General features: G+C 42.5%; 2 protein-coding genes across 2 annotated transcripts in view; both read left to right on the top strand.

Annotated features, from left to right (window-relative positions):
- LOC120065846 (ras-specific guanine nucleotide-releasing factor 1) overlaps positions 1-16,019 on the top strand; it is a 31,356-nt gene extending 15,337 nt beyond the window's left edge. Inside the window, exons 17-27 of the mRNA XM_039016895.1 lie at positions 9,480-9,656; positions 9,828-9,934; positions 10,025-10,137; positions 12,184-12,244; positions 12,414-12,517; positions 14,604-14,688; positions 14,816-15,013; positions 15,263-15,342; positions 15,479-15,596; positions 15,693-15,761; positions 15,927-16,019. Coding sequence (XP_038872823.1) covers positions 9,480-9,656; positions 9,828-9,934; positions 10,025-10,137; positions 12,184-12,244; positions 12,414-12,517; positions 14,604-14,688; positions 14,816-15,013; positions 15,263-15,342; positions 15,479-15,596; positions 15,693-15,761; positions 15,927-16,019 — 1,205 coding nt within the window. The remainder of the gene's footprint in view (positions 1-9,479; positions 9,657-9,827; positions 9,935-10,024; positions 10,138-12,183; positions 12,245-12,413; positions 12,518-14,603; positions 14,689-14,815; positions 15,014-15,262; positions 15,343-15,478; positions 15,597-15,692; positions 15,762-15,926) is intronic.
- Positions 16,020-18,411: 2,392 nt separating this feature from the next.
- ctsh (cathepsin H) lies at positions 18,412-22,771 on the top strand. The gene is made up of 12 exons (XM_039018133.1): positions 18,412-18,562; positions 19,684-19,715; positions 20,098-20,203; positions 20,438-20,508; positions 20,591-20,695; positions 20,824-20,910; positions 21,125-21,180; positions 21,292-21,373; positions 21,469-21,537; positions 21,621-21,727; positions 21,969-22,094; positions 22,199-22,771. Exons 1-12 carry the CDS (start codon positions 18,493-18,495, stop codon positions 22,272-22,274), a joined length of 987 nt encoding a protein of 328 aa, XP_038874061.1. The 5' UTR covers positions 18,412-18,492; the 3' UTR covers positions 22,275-22,771.
- Positions 22,772-23,086: the final 315 nt, after the last annotated feature.

Below are 23,086 nucleotides of genomic sequence, written 5' to 3'. Positions count from 1 at the left end.
ATGTTGACCTGTTTAAAGGTCTTACTCACATTGGCGAGAGAGAGCTTGATCACACAGTCATCCGGAACAACTTGTGCTCTCATGCATACTTCAGTGTTGCTTGCCTCGAACCATGCATAGAAGTAATTTAGCTTGTCTGGTAGGCTTGTGTCACTGGGCAGCTCGCAGCTGGGCTTCCCTTTGTAATCCGTAAGAGTTTGCAAGCCCTGCCATATCCGACAAGCGTCAGAGCCGGTGTAGTAAGATTCAATTTTCGTCCTGTATTAACGCTTTGCCTGTTAGATGGTTCGTCAGAGGGCATAGTGAGATTTCTTATAAGCGTCCGGATTAGTGTCCCGCTCCTTGAAAGCGGCAGCTCTAGCCTTTAGCTCAGTGCAGATGTTGCCTGTAATCCATGGCTTCTGGTACTTACGAACACTGTGGGGATGATGTCATCGATGTATTTATTGATGAAGCCGATTACTCATGTGGTATGAATCTCGGAACATATTCCAGTCTGTGCTAGCAAAACAGTCTTGTAGCTTAGTATCTGTGTCATCTGACCACTTCCGTATTGAGCGAGTCACTGGTACTTCCTGCTCTAGTTTTTGCTTGTAAGCAGGAATCAGGAGGATAGAGTTATGGTCAGATTTGCCAAATGGAGGGCGAGGGAGAGCTTTGTACAGGTCTCTGCGTGTGGAGTAAAGGTGGTCTAGAGTTTTTTTTCCTCTGGTTGCACATGTGACATGCTGATAGATATTAGGTAAAACGGATTTAAGTTTTCCTACATTAAAGTCCCCCGGCCACTAGGAGCGCCGCTTCTGGATGAGCATTTTCTTATTTGCTTATGGCCTTACACAGCTCGTTGAGTGCGGTCTTAGTGCCAGCATTGGTTTGTAGTGGGAAATAGACAGCTGCAAAAAATATAGATAAACTCTCTCGTTAAAAAGTGAGGTCTACAGCTTATCATGAGGTACTCTACCTCAGGCGAGCAAAAACTTGAGGCTTCCTTAATTTTAGAGATCGCGCACCAGCTGTTATTGACAAATAGACACAAACCACCACCCCTCGTCTTACCGGAGGTAGCTGTTCTGTCTTGCCGATGCACGGAAAACCCAGCCAACTGTATATTATCCATGTCGTCGTTCAGCCATGACTCGGTGAAACATAAGATATTCGTTTTTAATGTCCCGTTGGTAGGATAGTCTCGAATGGAGCTCATCTAATTTATTTTCCAATGATTGCACGCTGGCCAATAGGACAGATGGTAGAGGCGGGTTATCCACTCGCTGACGAATTCTCAAGGCACCCAGATCTGCGGCCCCTGTATCAGGGTCTCCTCTTCATGTGAATGACGGGGATTTGGGCCTGTTCTGGGAGCCGCAGCAAATCCTTTGCATCTGACTCAAAAAAAATTATTGTTCACTTCAAGGTGAGTAATCACTGTTCTGATATCCAGAAGCTCTTTTCGGTCATAAGACAGTGTCAGAAACATTATGTACAAAATAAGTTACAAACATGAAAAAACAAAAATAGCACAATTGGTATGGAGCCCATAAAACTTCAGCCATCCCCTCTGGTCTAAGGCTCTACCTGTGCAGAGCACATGCCCCTTCCATTCGCCAAAGTGCTTTTTTGGGGTTGTGGTACAATTCCCCCACAAAAGTTTTTGTATACCTTTGTTGCCCTCAAGTCGTCAGGTTTGCCACCACCCAACCCGTCCGTTGGTCGAGTCTTGAACCAGAATCTGTCTTTACAGGATATGTTGAATATGACAATTCTCTTTCAAGCCCAGGAAGCCATTCACCAACTTTTCCAGCTTAACTTTTTACGGCTGAGATTGGACTTGACAACAGCCAGTGAAAGTGCAGAGCGCCAAATTCAAACAACAGAAATCTCATAATAAAAATTCCTCAAACATACAAGTATTTTATACCATTTTAAAGATAAACTTGTTGTTAATTCCACCACAGTGTCCGATTTCAAAAAGGCTGTACGACGAAAGCACACCATCTGATTATGTTAGGTCAGTACCTAGTCACAGAAAAACACAGCCATTTTTCCAGCCAAAGAGAGGAGTCACAAAAAACTGAAATAGAGATACATGTCACGTTCGTCATAACATTGAAGAGAGGACCAAGGCGCAGCGTGATACAAATACATTCTTCTAATTTATTATAACGTAACGAAGAACACTTAACAGACTTACAAAAGAACAAATGAACGTGAAGCTATAATTTAAACAAGTGCAGACACAGGCAACTTACACATAGACAATCACCCACGAACTACCTAATGAATATGGCTGCCTAAATATGGTTCCCAATCAGAGACAACGATAGACAGCTGTCTCTAATTGAGAACCAATCTAGGCAACCATAGACATACATACACCTAGACTAGACACTGCCCCATAAACATACAAAACCCCTAGAGAATACAAAACACATACATCCCCCATGTCACACCCTGACCTAACTAAAATAATAAAGAAAACAAAGATAACTAAGGCCAGGGCGTGACAATACAATTAATGACTAACCTTTGATGATCTTCATCAGATGACACTCATAGGACTTCATGTTACACAATACATGTATGTTTTGTTCGATAAAGTTCATATTTATATCCAAAAATCTTAGTTTACATTGGCGCGTTGTTTAGTAATGTTTTGCCTCCAAAACATCTGGTGATTTTGCAGAGAGCCACATCAATTTACAGAAATACTCATAATAAACACTGATAAAAGATACAGGTGTTATACATGGAACTTTAGATAAACTTCTCAATGCAACCGCTGTGTCAGATTTCAAAAAAACTTTAGGGAAAAAGCACACCATTCAAATAATCTGAGTACGGCGCTCAGACACAAAAACAAGCCATACAGGTACCCGCCATGTTGTGGAGTCAACAGAAGTCAGAAATAGCATTATAAATATTCACTTACCTTTGATGATCTTCATCAGCATGCACTCCCAGGAATCCCAGTTCCACAATAAATGTTTGTTTTGTTAGATAAAGTCCATAATTTATGTCCAAATACCTCCTTTTTGTTCGCACGTTTAGTTCAAAAATCCAAATTCATGACGCGCAGGCCAGACAAAAAGTCAAAAATGCCATTACAGTTCATAAAAACATGTCAAACGATGTATAGAATCAATCTTTAGGATATTTTTACACATAAATCTTCAATAATGTTTCAACCGGAGAATTCCTTTTTTTTCAGAAACGAAAAGGAACACAGCTACCTCTCACGGGGGCGCGCCTTTCTGAGCTCATGGCACTCTGCCAGACACCTGGTTGAAACAGCTCTCATTCCCTCATCCTTCACAGTAGAAGCCTGAAACAAGGTTCTAAAGACTTGACATCTAGTGGAAGCCTTAGGAAGTGCAATATGACCCCATAGACACTGTATATTGGATAGGCAAATCTACAAACCTCCTATTTCCCACTTCCTGGTTGGATTTTTTCTCAGGTTTTTACCTGCCATATGAGTTCTGTTATACTCAGACATCCTTCAAACAGTTTTAGAAACTTCAGAGTGTTTTCTATCCAAATCTACTAATAATATGCATATCTTAGCTTCTGGGCCTGAGTAACAGGCAGTTTACGCTGGGCACCTTATTCATCCAAGCTACTCAATACTGCCCCCAGCCATAAGAAGTTAATGTCAAATTACAGTCGGTACTTACCAAAGAATGTAGTTTCACTGAGCAACTATTGCTGCTATCCTGGCACGTACGTTAAGTGCATTAAGTGCTCTACCCTGCACCGTAGATGCTGCTGCCCTAGGTCCATAGTCATTGAACACTGTTGTTTACATACGGTTTCACCCACGTCATATGTACAGTGAAGAACGAAAAAAAAAAAATCCAAAGATTTTACCGACTTACAGTTAAGGAAATCAGTCAATTGAAATGGTCTCACGATCCCACAGGTGAAGAAGCCGGATGCTGAGGTCCTGTTCTGGTGTCATTATTTATTTCAGCTCATGAAACACTTCACATGTTGCGTTTATATTTTTGTTCAGTATATACACACACACACAGTAGTCTAGCCAAGGCTCAGGCTATATAACTACTGCAGTACACCTTTTCTATTAATATACTGTCCATACTAGCTAGACACACCATCATATACATATTCCGGACTGAGACATTGCTCGTTCTGATATTTCATTATTGTAACATATACGCAGGGAGTCACAAGCAGTTGCCGAACATTTAAAAATGAACATTAAGAAAATACAAAAACAGGAGAAGCGTACTGAACGTAACCAAAACTGCCCAAAGACTATATGAAGGGAGAGTAATCAGGGTGGTGATGAAGTCCATGTGTGCAATGTAGGTTGCCAGGACCAGTGGTTAGTAGACTGGCAACGTCGACCGCCAGAGGGAGCAGGTGACAGTACCCCTGAGAGCACTCCTCAGGACCATACCCCTCCCAGTCCACCAAGTACTGAAGCCGACCCCCACGACGTCAGGAGTCCAGAAGGGACCTAACAGCATAGGCGGGGGTCCCCTCGATGTACAGGGGAGGGGTGTTGCTGTGAATGGCATCAGCCAGGAACCACCAGCCTGAGGGAAACATGAAAGGAGGGTGAGATCTGGTAGTTGGTGGGGAGTTCTAAACGATAGGTTACCTCATTGACCCTACGAAGGAGTCTCAGCTTCCACCAGGGCAGGTAGAGCGGGAAGTTCCTGGTTGAGAGCAAGACGCGATCACCAGGATGGAACACGGGAGCCTCACTGGTCCTGATGCCGGAACCACTCGTCCACTGAAGGGGCCTCTGTCTGGCTTGGAGTCCACAGAGCCAGGGTCGGCTGACATCCCAGGACGCACTGGAAGGGAGTCAGCCCGGTGGAGGAGTGACGAAGTGAGTTCTGAGCATATTCCACCCAGGGAAGTAACCGGACCCACTCCACCTGCCGGTCCTGGCAGTGTCTCCTTAGGAACCTCCCTAGCTCCTTGTTGGTCTTCTCCACCTGCCCATTAGACTGAGGCCGATACCCAGATGCGAGGCTGACTGCGGCCCCCCAGCTTCTCCATAAAGGCTTTCCAGACCCGCGACATGAATTGGAGACCAAGGTCGGAAATGATGTCCTCTGGAAAGTCAGTGCCGGAAAACCTGCTGGACTAGTGCCTCGGTGACCTGGAGAGTGGTAGGTAGACCAGAGAGGGATAAAACAGGATTTCGAGAATCTGTCAACCAGAATAGTGGTAAAACCCATCAGAAAGAAAGAGATACATTACAAAGTCTATGGACAGATGTGACCAAGGCTGCTGAAGCACAGGAAGGTGAAGTAGTTTCCCTGCTGGAGCGTGCTGGGAACATTTAAATTGAGTACATGACTTAACATAGTGGGTGACGTCCTGCGCCAAAGTGGGTCACCAGTATTTATTGGAAAGGGATTAGATGGTGTGGGTGATATCTGGCTGCCCATAGGCGAGGGATGTGTGCCAGGATTAACAGCCAATCTCTCACCAACGTGGGGACGTAGATTCCCTCTGGAGGGCATGTAGCAGGAGCGGGTTCCCTCTCCAGAGCCTGGCAGATATTCACATCTACGTCCCAAAACACAGGGCCAACGAAACGGGGGGACCGATTGATGGGTTGGAGGACACTCACAGGGCCCTCCACCAATGTGGAATCACAGGGTGCGGGAAAGCAGGTGCTCTGGTGATTGTCATCTTTGACCAGGAGATGGTGGAGTTATGAAGTTGGAGCCACAGGATGACTTCGTGTACGGGTGCAGTGATGAGGAAGGGAAGGCTTTCCTGGTGCTTGGGTCCCACGGTGAGGGTGAGTGGTGCTGTGACGTGCGTAATTATGCCGGATCCCAATGGTTGCATATCCAGGACTTAGAAAGGAAAGGCGAATGGGTATGAAGTTAAGTTCAGGGAGGAGGCGAGGGCCTGGTCAATAAAGTTCCCCACGGCACCGGAGTCCACTAGAGCTGTAGAAACAACCCTTAAAGGACAGCCAGCAAAATGGGAACCAGAAAGGGTTTGGCGGAGAATGATAATTGAATACTCACACCTACCCTGGGAGACAGAAGTTCACAGGGCTGTTCTAGTGGACCCCAGGCTGGAAAGCGCCGGACACCACTGATGCCCCTCTTAGCCGCAACAGGAACAGAGCATCAGCTGTCTCCGGCGACGCCGCTCTGCTGCGGAGATGTGTGGCCCCTACCTCCATGGGTTCAGGCTCTACCTCAGGACAGCCAAAGGCGGGAGGTGAGTGGCGAACTGGACACCGGCACTCCCAAAGAAGGTTATCCAGACAGATGGCCAACGCGATGAGCGCATCCAAGGAGGTTGTCACCCCGACATGCCAGCTCCATCTGGAGCTCGTCACACAGTCCACTGCAGAAAAGGGTGCCAGCTCATTCCAGCCGCTGGAGGCTGCCACAGTCCGAAAGGTGAGGGAGTACTCTGCAGTGGTCTGGGCACCTTGCATGGGGTTGAACAAGTCACTCACCGCTCTCTGGAGGATGGTTGAAGACCACCATGAACTTATCATAGGAACCCAGCTCCTACTCTTCCCTCTCCCAGACGGCCGGAGCCCACACCCGTCCGGTCAGCAGGGAAATGACCATGGCAACCTTAGACCTCATGTGGTGGGGATCCCATCTGATAAGCAAAATACAGGGAGCACCGGAGTAGGACGCCACGGCATTTGTATGGAGTACGGTCATACTTCTCCAGAAGGGACAGTCAGGCGTCGCTGACCATTGTGACAACCTGTGGTAGGAGGCCCTCCGTTAGAGATGGAGAACCTCGCTAATGGTCTCGAAGCGATGGAGAACACAGAGGACCTCCTTCATGGTCGTACCCAGTAGAGCCAGCTGGTCATGGTGTTGGTGGAGTAGATGACCCTGTTCTTCAACAGGCAGGAAGATGTTTTAATCTTCTGCAGTTTCCATCATTTCTGAGGCAGTATACTGTCACGCATACACAGTGAGTCAGGTGCAGAAAGTGAGTTTAATAATAATAAAAAATAAACGTTATACAAACAAGGATGAGCATGACCAAAACCAATACTGCCTGATGACTGTGGCTTACTGAAGGCTGTATGAAGGGAGAGTAATCAGGGTGGTGATGAAGACCAGGTGTGCTTAGCAGGTGTGTGCAATGATGGTTGCCAGGACCAGAGGTTAGTAAACCGGCAACGTTGAGCACCAGGGGAAGGGAGCAGGAGTAGGCATGACAATTGTTTGGTATTACTGTACTGTTGGAGCGAGAAACATAAGCATCTGCAAAACATGTGTACAAGTCCAATAAAATGTGATATAGGGTATGTTTTTACAGTTATTGTACATTTCAGTTATTGATATTTTCTTTATTTAGTGTATTTTAATTCCATTACTAATATTGCAGGAGGTGCAGAAGACGTGAATGCGCACTTGCTCAAACAGGCATTTTTTTGGGTTGCATGTAACTTTTTATTTAGACTTTTTTTGGGGAGTACATACCATCCGGAACGGCAGTAATGACTATAGTGGCTCAGTGAATCTCCATTCTTTGGTAAGTACCGAATGCATGACATTATTAAGCTTGAAAAGCTGGTAAATGGCTAATTGACTGGCTACTTCCTGGGCTTAAATGAGAATGCCATATTCAACGTCTCCTTTGTAAACACACTCTGGTTCAGTAGCATCTGTTGATATGCCCTGTATGTAGCTCACGCACATCTGGTTGCGCCTTTTTCCCAGTCTGCCCTGTACTGAGATTGCTTCTTACGAAAAAAGATTGCAGTTTAACTGTAGTACAATGCAGTATAACTGCACTTATTCTGCAATTACTGCGTCCAAAATATCACAGTTGACTGCAATTACTGCAGTCTTAAAACGGCAATATTTTTTTGTAAGAGGTGCTGGGTATCCAAATATGCATAGCTTGAGAGATTCGGTCACTGATTTGAGTGTGTGTGTAGCTAGCTACCTAGTTTAAATATCAACAGTACTGCCACAGCAGCATTACATTTGATTAACACTTGATAACACTTGATTTAGACTACATCATAAGCAATATTTGGTCTGGTTGGCTGATACGGGCAGCAGAGAGAGGTAAATCACAATCAGTAAAAGATATCGAGCTATTTACATTAATCATCAACATCAATGAACAGCTGATAGCCCACCCTCTTCCATATGTCAATTATGTCTTTAGGAGGCACTGTAACTCAATAGTGTGCAATTGCAGCCTGCAATTCGGGGCGTTCCTGCATGTGGGCTTTTGGAGCGTTCCTACATGCGCCCCCCCTGGAAGCATCCCATTTGTTCTTTCATGAGCCCCGCCCCTCGTGCACCCTGTTGGTTCCTGCAGAAATCAAGCTCCCGCCTGCTGAACACCTGCCCTCACCGTCGTTAACAGAACTGCGGAAAACAGTACCTGACAGGCAGGGGCAAAGGACACTGTCTACCGGTGTACGGATAGCTAGCTACCATTGTCGCCCCCGGCCCTTCTGTGGGGATTATCGCGGATGGCATCCGTTATCGTGCATTAATGCCACCTGCTGTACTGGAGCACCCCGCCTACCACACAAAAAAATGGATCAATAGAACTATAAAGAGGGGTTCCTGCAGATGCAGGAATGCCCACATGCAGGAACAACCCAAGTTGCATGCCGCAATTGCACCCTTCTCCTGTAACTAGCTTGCTTACAATTTGTGATGAGTGAGTGTGTTGTTGCAGAAATAAATAGGCCTATACCCTATTTTTTTAATGTTCGCTACAGAGCACCTGCCCCTTGCAGGTCTGTGCACGGCCCTGCCCAACTCTTAGGACAGAATGTGTACCAAGTCAAAGGTGAACAGAAACCTGACATAATTTACATTAACAGTACTCAGATCAGGTTTATATTACTCTCACCATAAAGCTCAACTGATTTGATTTGTTCATTAATCACACAGTAATGTCTGTATATTGTCAGTCAGTGTGCAGACAGTGTGATGAGAAACCAGTCAATTTCTCCATTATGCTGATATTGGTGGCTATATTTAGCTACACCCATCTTGAATATCAAAGCCTCATGTAAGGTCTCTATGCTCTACTGGGATAGAATGTGGTGCTCTTGGGTTGCTGCCCTCTACTGTAGACAAAAGAAATTAACATCTGTCCTGTTACACAATATGAATTACACAGCCAAACTAGATCATGTGTTTTGAGGTAAGATCCATTAAGTTGCTAAGCGTTGTCAACAACCTCTTAAATCTCAGCGAGCAGGTTATAGTTGCATCTATTTCCCTCCGGTTCCTATTGAAGTAGTAGTGAGAGACCAATTAAGAGCATTTGATGCAGGTGACACTTTAATGGATAATTTTTGTGGCTGTCCTAGTGCAGTCATAATGTCAGCAATTCTGTTTTATGGTCTCTCCATTTTGTACCTACATTACTTTATTGTAAAGGTATCACACTGCATCAATCAAGTTCACTAAAATGAATCTCATGGCATTTTACGGCCAGTATAACTGTCTCCATATTGTATCTCCCTGTAGAATTCTCCCTGTTTTCCTACAATAATGGCACGGTGATGTCATCGTGCCGCCCTGAGATGGACAACAACAATCGCAGTGCCCTCTCTGCAGCCTCCGCCTTCGCCATCGCCACGGCAGGAGCCAATGAGGGCACGCCCACCAAGGAGAAGTACCGCCGCATGTCCCTGGCTAGCACAGGTACACAGCGTATTAAACATCAGTTTTGTCCACAATGGAACAATTTGCGTACACCACATTTTCAAAAGCATGAGATCTTCAATGTCATTTTTGTTCTCAAGAGAAAAAAAAAAAAATCATAAAAAATGTAGGTGTGATATTTACATGGCATATTTGATCCATTTTCCCCAGGGTTCCCAACAGACCAGAGGAATGGGGACAAAGAGTTTGTCATCCGAAGGGCTGCAACCAACAGAGTCCTGAATGTTCTGAGGCACTGGGTGTCAAAACACTCTCAGGTAAGTCTTCCAGATACATAGTCATTACTTCTAAGGTCAAATAGTGTCCAATCAGTTAACTCTTATGTGTGTGTTTGTGTTGACCTCAAGGACTTTGAGAGTAACACTGAGCTGAAGCTAAAGGTGATAGCCTTCCTGGAGGAAGTGATGCATGACCCAGAGCTACTGACCCAGGAAAGGAAAGCAGCCGCCAACATCATCAGGTACCTACCGGCACTACCGCCGCCTCAGCTTATGAGGCGAAATCTGGACCCTTACAAATCAGCCGGGCTAGACAGTCTGGACCCTCTCTTTCTAAAATTATCTGCCGAAATTGTTGCAACCCCTATTACTAGCCTGTTCAACCTCTCTTTCGTATCGTCTGAGATTACCATAGATTGGAAAGCTGCCGAGTTCATCCCCCTCTTTAAAGGGGAGACACTCTAGACCCAAACTGCTACAGACTTATATCTATTTTACCCTACCTTTCTAAGGTCTTTGAAAGCCAAGTTAACAAACAGATTACCGACCATTTCGAATCTCACCGTACCTTCTCCGCTATGCAATCTGGTTTCAGAGCTGGTCATGAGTGCACCTAAGCCACGCTCAAGGTCCTAAACGATATCATAAACGCCATCGATAAGAGACATTACTGTGCAGCCGTATTCATCGACCTGGCTAAGGCTTTCGACTCTGTCAATCACAACATTCTTATTGGCAGACTCAACAGCCTGGGTTTCACAAATGATTGCCTCGCTTGGTTCACCAACTACTTGTCCAATAGAGTTCAGTATGTCAAATCGGAGGGCCTGTTGTCCGGACCTCTGGCAGTCTCTATGGGGGTGCCACAGGGTTCAATTCTTGGGCTGACTCTCTTCTCTGTATACATCAATGATGTCGCTCTCGCTGCTGGTGATTCTTTGATCCACCTCCATGCAGACGACACCATTCTGTATACCTCTGGCCCTTCGTTGGACACTGTGTTAACTAACCTCCAGATGAGCTTCTATGCCATACAACTATCTTTCCGTGGCCTCCAACTGCTCTTAAATGCAAGTAAAACTAAATGCATGCTCTTCAACCAATCGCTGCCCGCACCTGTCCGGCCGTCCAGCATCACTACTCTGGACAGTTCTGAATATGTGGACAACTACAAATACCTAGGTGTTTGGTTAGACTGTGAACTCTCCTTCCAGACTCACATTAAGCATCTCCAATCCAAAATTAAATCTAGAATCGGTTTCCTATTTCGCAACAAAGCATCCTTCACTCATGCTGCCAAACATACCCTCGTAAAACTGACCATCCTACCGATCCTCGACTTCGGCGATGACATTTACAAAATAGCCTCCAACACTCTACTCAACAAATTGGATGCAGTCTATCACAGTGCCATCCGTTTTGTCACCAAAGCCCCATATACTACCCACCACTGCGACCTGTATGCTCTCGTTGGCTGGCCCTCGCTTCATACTCGTCGCCAAACCCACTGGCTCCAGGTCATCTACAAGTCTCTGCTAGGTAAAGCCCCGCCTTATCTCAGCTCACTGGTCACCATAGCAGCACCCACCCATAGCACGCGCTCCAGCAGGTATATCTCACTGGTCACCCCCAAAGCCAATTCTTCCTTTGGCTGCCTTTCCTTCCAGTTCTCTGCTGCCAATGACTGGAACGAACTGCAAAAATCTCTGAAGCTGGAGACTCTTACCTCCCTCACTAGCTTTAAGCACCAGCTGTCTGAGCAGCTCACAGATCACTGTACCTGTACATAGCTCATCTGTAAATATCCCATCCAATCTACCTCATCCCCATACTGTATTTATTTATCTTGCTCCTTTGCACCCCAGTATCTCAACTTGCACATTCATCTTCTGCACATCCTACCATTCCAGTGTTTAATTGCTATATTGTAATTATTTTGCCACCATAGCCTATTTATTGCCTTTCTTATCCTACATCATTTGCACATGCTGTGTATAGATTTTTCTACTGTATTATTGATTCTGTTTGTTTATTCCATGTGTAACTCTGTGTTGTTGTATGTGTCAAACTGCTTTGCTTTATCTTGGCCAGGTCGCAGTTGCAAATGAGAACTTGTTCTCAACTAGCCTACCTGGTTAAATAAAGGTGAAATAAAAAATAAAATAAATTATGGACACACTGTTAATATTGAGTACATGGGCTATCACCTTTTATAGGGCTTCTATGTACCGAGTAAAGAGAAACACACATTATAAATACATACTTGACTCTGTTGTATGGTCTATTAGGACCCTGACACAGGAGGACCCAGGTGACAATCAGATCAGCCTCGAGGAGGTGACACAGCTGGTGAGTGGGATGACTGCACGTGTAAATGGCAATTGAGTCAAAGGAGGACAATCTCTCCTTGACATACGTATGTTAAGTATGTGTCTCAGGAATGTTTGAATATAGTGAAGTAGTTGTCATACCTCACGTCTTGGGAATGGTTACCGGTGATGCGCTGTGTGTGTGCTAGGCATCAGTAGGGAAGGCGGAAGCGTTTGAGAGCCATTCTGCCTTGGAGATAGCAGAGCAGCTCACCCTACTGGACCACCTGGTCTTTAAGGTCATCCCATATGAGTGAGTGACACTGAGTGACACAGCTGATGATACATACACACAGTGCGTTCGGAAAATATTCAGACCCCTTGACTTTTTCCACGTTTTGTTATGTTACAGCCTTATTCTAAAATGGATTAAAATTGTTTTTTTGTCTTCAGTCTACAGTTAATACCCCATAATGACAAAGCAAAAACAGGTTTTTAGAAAATTTTGCAAATGATTTAAATATTACATTTGCATAAATATTCAGACCCTTTACTCAGTACTTTGTTGAAGCACCTTTGGTAGTGATTACAGCCTCAAGTCTTCTTGGGTATGACGCTACAAGCTTGGCACACCTGTATTTGGGGAGTTTCTCCCATTCTTCTCTGCAGATCCTCAAGCTCTGTCAGGTTGGATGGGGAGCATCGCTGCACAGCTATTTTCAGGTCTCTCCAGAGATGTTCGATCAGGTTCAAGTCCTGGCTCTGGCTGTGCAAATTAAGGACATTGAGACTTGTCCCGAAGCCACTTCAGCGTTGTCTTGGCTGTGTGTGCTTAGGGTCGTTGTCCTGTTCGAAGGTGACCCTTGCCCCAGTCTGAGGTCCTGAGCAGGTTTTCATCAAGGATCTCTCTCTACTTTGCTCTGTTCATCTTTCCCTCAATCCTGACCGGTCTCCCAGTCCCTGCTGCTGAAAAACATCCCCACAGCATGATGCTACCACCACCATGCTTTACCATAGGGATGGTGCCAGGTTTCCTCTAGACGTGAAGCTTGACATTCAGGCCAAAGAGTTAAATCTTGGTGGCTTCCCGAGCATCAGTGCTAGCTGTGCCACTAGAGATTCTGGGTTCGAGTCCAGGCTCTGTCGCAGCCGGGTGACCCATGGGGCAGCGCACAATTGGCCCAGCGTCGTCCGGGTTAGGGGAGGGTTTGGCCGGCAGGGATGTCCTTGTCCAATCGTGCACTAGTGACTCCTGTGGCGGGCCGGGCGCAGTGGACGCTGACACGGTCGCCAGGTGTACGGTGTTGCCTCTGACACATTGGTGCAGCTGGCTTCCGGGTTAAGTGGGCATTGTGTCAAGAAGCAGTGCAGTTTGGTTGGGTTGTGTTTTGGAGGACGCACGGCTCTCAACCTTCGCCTCTCCCGAGTCCGTACGGGAGTTGCAGCCATGAGACAAGACTGTAACTACCAATTTGATACCACAAAATTGGGGAGGAAAAAGGGGTAAAAAAATAAATAAAAAATAATCTTATTTCTCATGGTCTGAGTTTTTAGGTGCTTTTTGGCAACACTCATGTGCCTTTTACTGGCTTCCATCTGGCCATTCAACCATAAAGGCCTGATTTGTGGAGTGCTGCAGAGATTGGATGTCCTTCTGGAAGGTTCTCCCATCTCCATAGAGGAACTCTGAAGCTATGTCAGAGTGACCATCGGGTTCTTGATCACCTCCCTGACCAAGGCCCTTCTCCCCCGATTGCTCCATTTTGGCCTGGCGGACAGCTCTAGGAAGAGTCTTGGTGGTACCAAACTTCTTCCATTTAAGAATGATGGAGGCCACTGTGTTCTTGTTTTTTGGTACCTTTCCCCAGATCTGTGCCTCGGCACAATCCTGTCTCGGAGCTCTACGGGCAATTCCTTTGTACTCATGGCTTAGTTTTTGCTCTGACATGCACTGTCAGCTGTGGGACCTTATATAGACAGATGTGTGCCTTTCCTAATAATGTCCAATCAATTGAATTTACAAGAGGTTGACTCCAATCAAGTTGTAGCAACATCTCAAACAATGGACAGGATGCACCGGATCTCAATTTCGAGTCTCATAGCAAAGGGTCTGAATACTTTTGTAAATAAGGTACAGTATTTGTTTTTTTATTTGTAATACGTTTGCAAAAAATTCTCAACCTGGTTTGCTTTGTCATTATGAGGTATTGTGTGTCGATTGATGAGGAACATGTTTTAATTAAATTTAGAATAAGGCTGTAACGTAACAAAGTCAAGGGGTCTGCATACTTTCCGAATGCACTGTACAATATGGGAGACAGTGATTTTTAAACAAAAGCTATGCTGTATTAATGAGAATAAATTGTTTTTCTACTTGATCTTCCAATATTGTTTTACAGAGAGTTCTTTGGTCAAGGCTGGATGAAGAATGACAAGAATGAAAGGACACCATATATCATGAAAACAACAAAGCATTTCAATGATGTATGCAGCCAACAACGCCCATCTTCCAACATATTACCACTGTACATTTTCACTTTTTATTAGTGTGTGGCTTTGGTTGTTATGCATTAGGAACATGGCTATTCCTTGTCTGTCTTGCCTCTGTTAGATCAGTAACCTGATTGCCACTGAGATCCTGCGTTGTGACGACGTGACCACACGGGTGGCGGTGATGGAGAAGTGGGTGGCGGTGGCGGACATCTGCCGCTGTCTCCATAACTACAACGCTGTGCTGGAGATCACCTCCTCCCTCAACCGCAGCTCTGTGTTCCGTCTCAAGAAGACCTGGCTCAAAGTGTCCAAGCAGGTGGCCACATTTCCCACTACACACACCCAGCTCACTGAGGGCTCATAGCGTGGTCCTAGTAATATTACTACATGTTTTATCATTGCACTAGGACCTCAATACATTATTATAAACAGCTTATGACACCACAGACCTATGAATCGTTATTGCTTATTACAGATTACACATCACTTTAACTGTTGATTATACTGTACCTGGGTGTTTTCCAAAATAATATTATTTTAAACAGTATTTTATTTTATCCCTCAGACTAAAACCGTAATTGACAAGCTGCAGAAGTTGGTTTCGTCAGAGGGGAGGTTCAAAAACCTAAGAGAGGCTTTAAAGAAGTGAGTGTTTCTTCTGGTTGTTCTAATAACTACAAAAGCCAATGTGTATCAGACAATGATGCTGGCCATTCAGGCAGTGGATCGATCAAAGTATTGTCAAATTGGTGACATCCTACTCTTCTGTTTTTCCTTCTAGCTGTGACCCTCCCTGTGTACCATACCTGGGGATGTACCTCACTGATCTGGCTTTCATTGAGGAGGGGACACCCAATTACACTGAGGACAAATTAGTCAACTTCTCAAAGATGAGGATGGTCAGCGGTCTCTGCTATGTGTAATGTTACAGAGATATTAAAATGTATTCTATGGCTTTGTATTGTATACATGGCTTCTGTTCTCTCTCTCTACAGATTTCCCATATCATCAGAGATATTAGACAATTCCAGCAAACAGCATACAAGATTGATCATCAGCCAATGGTAAACTTTTAAAGCTTTTTTATGCTAACTTATTTTATATTGTACATATAGAGAAACAAAAGAAAATGGCCATGAGGGAAATCCTGAGTGTCCGTATTTGTCACATCGTATAGATTATCGTAGTAGTAGCCAACCTGCTGAAACTGTATATTTGTCCTGGTCTAGGCAGCACAGTATTTGCTGGACAACAGCTCTGTTCTGGATGAAGAAAGCCTGTATGAAGCCTCTCTCAGAATTGAGCCTAAAGTCAACAACTGAAGAGGATGACAGTTTCCCAAAGTGTACTCTCTGTTAAAGAACTATGTCATACACAGTAGACGTATACAATAACTGGTGTTAAGTCATGTTTAACATGTTTGCTCTCATACGTGTATTGTTTTTAGAAGTATTATGTACAAATGTTAATTTAATCTTCACGTTGTTGAAATATTTCATTTTCCTCTGCAACAAGGACCATTTCACTGGGCTTACTAGGGTGATAACTAAAGTCACAATGATCTTGTATAATGGTATGTCCTTTAACCAATTAAATTGATTGACATCTTTTCATACTGTGGACTTTGCACTTCCTGTAAGCACACATGCTGCCAGTATCATATTGTACATAGGAAAGATTGTTCTCTTTACTCAAATAGATGTGTTTATCTGCAACTGATGTAGCATTGTAAAAATCAAACCAGGTAAAACATTGACATTTTCTCACCCCAAATTGATGTGGCTAAACCAATGAGTGTTCCTTGAATTGTTCTATCAATTCCGCCTCAGCTCTGCTTTGTTTATTTGCTTCCGCTTGTTGTATCTATCAACATTTGAGTCATCCTGTCACAGTTGTGACTGAGATGTGAAAGTCACTAGCATCACAGAGCTTTGTCTTGTCATCATGAATAATTCTTACGTAACAAGATAATACACTTGCCTGATACAAGAAACACCTGCTCTTAGAAGTTACTGATTTTCAGCACAGTACTGAATCTGCTCTGAAAATAAATAACTCATAAGGGCATGTTCACACGACAAGCTTTAATCTAAGAACCAGCAAAGTCTGGTTTGTTTTGAAAACAATTTTATTAAGTCCTGTGTGAATACAACCTACTAACCTAGAAGATGATTAACAATATCTGTAGCTTTATTTCATTACTGTTGCATGTTTCATTGTAACAGGCAGTTAAATCAAAATTCATGCTATATATTTTCAAAAGTAATTCAAGTAGCCATGAATTCAACTTTGTTTTGCAGAATAAGCTCTATTAATCCATGTAATTTGAAGGGACAGTAATAAGCCAGTGTATGTTTTATCTCCAATACAAGTGTATTTCCAGTTTGACAATGATTAGTTGGTGATATCTTGTTTCACTATGACTCACTGGGCACAGTTGTCAATTCAATGTCTATTCCACATTGGTTCAACAGAATTTCATTGAAATGAAATGGAAACAACGTGGATTCAACCAGTATGTACCCAGTGGGGAGTTTGGGGAGGAATATGTTAACCATTTTGCTGCTATTCTTGGAGCATGCCATTGTATAATGATATGTAGCTGTTTCCCTTTTTTAAACCACATGTTCGTTTGCTTTCAATTTAATATAAACGGAGCACACATTTTAAAGAAAAATAAAGCGAAACCCTTGAAATTGTATTTTTAGGCTTTGTGATATTCGTGTACAGTGCAAGGTTGTTCCGCTATTATACTGTATATTTCAAAGACAATCTATGTCCTTTTGCTGTTCCAGTGATTGTGGAACGTGACCGTATATCACTCTGTTAAATGCATTGTTAAGAGTATGATAAAAGTAAGTGAATGAGTTACTCCGCCTGCAGCATTCAAAAGGTATTTTTGTAGTATTAGTATAAGGGAAGGGGATACATACACAGGGAAGTATTTTGTACTTTGTTGTTAATTCACCTGCAGAAATGTATTCTGTACAGTTTGTATATGCAGCCCTGCATATTTCTTAATGTGGAACAGTGTCAAGTACACCTCAAAAGCATTGTATCCCAAGCTTTAACACAAAATGCTACAACAATTGTGATTTTGAAACCATGACTTAGAGGTAGAAGACAACTTCAAAGTGTTTTGCATATACTGTAATCCTGTCTATAATCATTCTCTTAGCAGGAATATAGTGATGTAGTGCTTATTCTGTGAATATTTGTATGTATTTTTACCATGTACAGTCTAGAAATATTTAAAGCTCATGTGGCAGGCATGCAACACTATCAGACAATATTAAAACAATATATATACTTATATATACTGTATACACTTATACGTGCACATACTCTTAATAAATATACACATAAATGAATTATTAACAAACGTTTTGCTGTTAGCAATACCCAGTGGTATGAGAATTATCTTTCAACCCTTATGTTTATTTCCACGGCTTGAGAAATATTTCCAGTTTTATAAAAATACAACAAATATGTATGTTTCCTGATTACCTCTTGCTAATAAATCTATTCTATCTCAGGGGCATTGTTGTCTCAAGTGTGTTTGTGGAGAAAATGATATTTTTCTCTCTGCCACCTCTATCACACACAAACACACACACTGCAGCAACTTTACTTGAATTTATATTTATGTATAATAAAAGTTCGCGTATATTTCGTCACCTTTTGCACAGTCACGGCGAAGTCGGGAAGTGATCAAACCTCGTGACTTTCGGTTAGTTAATTCATTGCTCTCACTGTTTGCTGCAGGAAGACAACAGCTTTACTAAACTTTGAAGTATGAAGATCTTAGTTTTGTTGATTTTTTCCGTATACTCTGTTACTTCTTTATATCCGTTTTCCGAGGAGGGTAAGTTGCAATTGAATCTGTTTTAGGCTATGTAGAATCGAAATGATACCTAATTTGCGCTTTCAAATTAACCTATCATAATACGAGCGAATGAAAAAGGGCTGAAAAAGACAAAAGAAAAATAGAAAAGTCGATAAAGGGTGAGGAGAAGCAGTACTACGGACTCTAGGAAGAAAAGAAAAGATGACGAAAAAGACCATCAAAATGACTGAAATGTTTTTGGAAAATAAGGTCAATTGATTCAAGACATACTTTATGACAGTAGGTCTTACTGATCACAGTTCAAAATAGTGATGCACAAACTAATCTTGCACTTGGTTCTGAAGCCTACCTCTATGATATATATATCATTGTGCAGTGGCGCTTTATATATATATATATAATTGTATTTTGTTCAGTGTAGGCCTCTACTTGAATGCATATTCTACAGGCTACCTCTATCCTAAATGTTACCTTTATGTTCAGTGGGAATGAATCACATGACTGCTATACAGTTGTTAGTGAATGTTGCACTAAAATGTCACAATGACAATGTTACAATGAATAATGCACTAAAGTACAAGTTCAAATGTTAAAATAAAGTTACAATATGTTTCAATACATGTTGCACTAAAGTAACAATGTTGAAATACGTTGATGGTTGTTTTTTCTTTGTCTTTCCTCTCAGTATTCATATCGCGTTGTATAAGGGTTTTTGATGTGTAAAATGGTCACACTAGAATGTGACGGGGCATTCTAGTGGCAATGCTGGGGACTGCTAGTGACAGAGTTTTAAATGTGTTAATAACTGGGTTGGGATATATAAGAACTTTGATAACTGCATAGGAGAAATATGTTAATTTAGTATACGTAACATTATCCTGTGACCGACCATGAAACACACTTTTTCACCTACTTTTCCAATAAAATGTCAAAAAATAATGATTGATTACTTCAAAGGGTTACTAATGACACTTGATTTGGATATTTTCATGTCTGAGAAAAATTTGGGATTAAATGGGTTAATGTCGATTGATTTATCAACATCACATTGTGATCAGAATGACTGATAGAAGAATGGCTTTTAGCCTATTGATCTTTACAATCTCAAATCAAATGACCCTTCTCTGTTTTCTTTACAGGCGAATATCACTTTAAGTTATGGATGTCGCGGGTAAGTTCGATTTGGCACGGAACCAGGTACTTTCCTACAATACAAGGAAGTGTTCTGTTTTTTCTTCATATCTGTCTGCAAAAAGTATTATTTGAAAATAATAAATATTGGAGAATATTCTCATCATACTAAGCCTTATAGATAGAATACATTTTATTTTAAACTGCAATAGTGTGTATAGAATTACTGATAAACTAGGCAACTAGACAGATAGAAGAGTGTCTTATCATTGTAAATAAGAATTTGTTCTTAACTGACTTGCCTAGTTAAAGGTTAAATACAAAATATCTAATGCATTTTGAAATGCACTGTATCTACATAAAAAATATTTGTAAAATCACAGTGACCTGAATTTTGAGATGTTACTGTGTCATCCATGCAGTACAACAAGGTGTATGACATGGAGGAGTACTACCACAGACTTCAGATCTTCATTGAGAACAAGAGGAGGATTGACTATCACAATGAAGGAAATCACAAGTTCACAAGTATGAATAACTGCATGATGCTTGGTTTTCTTCAGATGTTAGAAGTGTCCACATCCTTTGAGTATGATCAGTGGAGACTGCTGAGGGTAGGACAGCTCATAATAATAGCTAGAACGGAATGGTATAAAACACATGGAAGCCGTTACCACGAGCCCATTCTCCCCAATTAAGGTGCCACCAACCTCCTGTGTGGCATATTAATTCTGTCTTCTGACATTTGACCTTTTTACCTAGTGGGACTGAATCAGTTCTCTGACCTGACGTTTGCTGAATTCAGAAAATCTTTCCTCTTGACTGAGCCCCAGGTATTTATATTCCTGTTATGTATACTTCTCTTGATTTTTTACTTGAAAAACACATTTTAATCTTTCTTTCTGTCATTCTTAGAACTGTTCTGCCACTAAAGGGAGTCATGTGAGCAGCAATGGACCATATCCAGAGTCGGTCGACTGGAGAAAGAAGGGGCACTATGTCACAGCGGTGAAGAACCAGGTATCCTAACACATACAGTATAGGATGCACTTTAATGATATAAATCATGCATTATCTGGCAAGGTAAAGATGCTTATGTGGAAGACCACTGTATGTGCTGAAAATAGATGTTGATTTGTGGTGTTCAGGGGCCCTGTGGTAGCTGCTGGACCTTTTCCACTACAGGCTGTTTGGAGTCAGTCACAGCAATCGCAACAGGGAAACTCTTACAACTGGTGAGATACTTATCTACTTCTCTATTCTAAAAAATTAAGTGGGAAGGAAAGTTGGCCTCCTTTTGCTGAGGTAATTCAATACCATTTTTACAATTGTGTTTAAGGCTAGTAGTCGCAATACATTTTGGAATTAATTGAAATTCTTGTCCTATTTCTGATCTTGAATAATGAAAAGTATATTTTATCCAACTGCTGCTGCCTTTATATTGTCCAGTCAGAGCAGCAACTAGTGGACTGTGCTCAGGCCTTCAACAACCACGGCTGTAATGGGTGAGTGTCACCACTGGAGAACACGTTTCTTTGTAATATATATTCACACAATTTCTTGGTCTTACTGGACACTTAGATTCTTACTGAGGCTCTGAAAAAATTATCTTTTAGCGGGCTCCCCAGTCAAGCATTTGAGTACATCAAGTATAACAAGGGAATCATGACAGAGGATGACTATCCATACACTGCACATGTATGTAAACAGCCATTCCATCTTTATAACTACAGTACTAGCACTTCAAACGGTGACGATATATTAACATCATTCATGTTGGAATCATTTTGAAGGATGACACTTGCAAGTTCAAGACTGATTTGGCTGCTGCCTTTGTTAAGGATGTAGTCAACATAACAAAGGTAAGTAAATGCAAATTACTCTGGATTATTTGGTACATTGACTACACAGGCAGTCAGCTAATTGTGTATTTATTACATTGCAGTATGATGAAATGGGTATGCTGGATGCAGTGGCCAGATTCAACCCTGTCAGCCTTGCCTATGAGGTGACCTCTGATTTCATGCATTACGATGGTGGTGTGTACACCAGGTGAGAATGAGTCTCTGCTATTTTGTTAAACCTAGAATAAGGATCATATCTGTGCCTTAAGAGCTATGTTGCATATTTTCCAATAAGCAGTTAAAAACAGGACTCACAGCTGTAGCCTACCTACCATACAACCAGCATCAGAAAGCAATACAAATAGATATGTAGATTTTGCATGACTTCTTCTTTCTATAAAAAAGGAATCATGGCCTTGCATTCTGCATCTTCACTTCTCTTATTGTAGCATGGAGTGTCACAACACCACAGACACAGTGAATCATGCAGTGCTGGCTGTGGGGTATGGTGAGGAGAAGGGCACACCCTACTGGATAGTGAAGAACTCCTGGGGAAGCAGCTGGGGAATGAAAGGGTAAGACTTCAATGACAAAAGTAGAATAACATTGTGAACAGTATGGGCCCAATGTTATGTAACAGAACAGTGTTATGATACAGTATGTTGTGCTGTTTTCACAGCTATTTCTTCATTGAGCGTGGGAAAAACATGTGTGGACTGGCTGCCTGCTCATCTTATCCCCTTCCTGTGCTGTGAACGTTGAATTCTGCACGCCATGGGGGCAAGAGTACTAAAAAGGGACATGGAGCCAAAGACTTCATTATCATTTAAAATTTTAAATCAATGATATGGTTTGATTTTTATGTTTGCTCACCACCTCAGGGAGTCTGATTATATACTGGGAGAAACACACTGCACATCTACTGTTTTTAATCAGGATTTGATTGATTCGATTATTGTGCTGACATGAAGTTTGTTATGATTTTAATCACGTGAAATTGTTTTTTAATACAGATTTAATGTTTGTGAATAAAGTTTCTTGATTTCTCTGTCACAATTTGATGGGCGACACATTTCGAATTCAGATAAGACTGTGTGATGATGCTGTTTATATAGTCCAGAGTTCTTTTTAATGAACCGGGTAGTTTGGCTTCTGGATGCTGATTGGCTAAAAGCCGTGGTATATGGTCTAATATACCAAAACATTTATGCCAAAACATTTATTTGTATGTTGGTAACCAGTTTATAATAGCAATAAGGCACCTCTGGGGTTTGTGGTATATGGCCAAGGCACTCCACATTGCGTTGTGCATAAGAACAGCCCTTAGCTGTGGTATATTGGCAATATACCACACACCCCCCCCCCCAGGCCTTATTGCCAGTGCTTGAACTGAAATAAGTGCTGATACTGATTTTGGGTAATGGTACTGTTTACATTTAGGTGCAGGAGCCCCACAATACATGAGCTAACATTCTATAAGAGGAACGGTAGTTGAAGCATCAGAAAATGCAAGGTGCCGGTACTCAGCTTCGGTGACCTGCCCAAGTCAAGCACTGCTTAAATAAAT

Source organism: Salvelinus namaycush, chromosome 21, assembly GCF_016432855.1.
Source record: "Salvelinus namaycush isolate Seneca chromosome 21, SaNama_1.0, whole genome shotgun sequence".
Classification (NCBI taxonomy): domain Eukaryota; kingdom Metazoa; phylum Chordata; class Actinopteri; order Salmoniformes; family Salmonidae; genus Salvelinus; species Salvelinus namaycush.
This window is presented reverse-complemented; position numbering and strand designations above follow the sequence as displayed.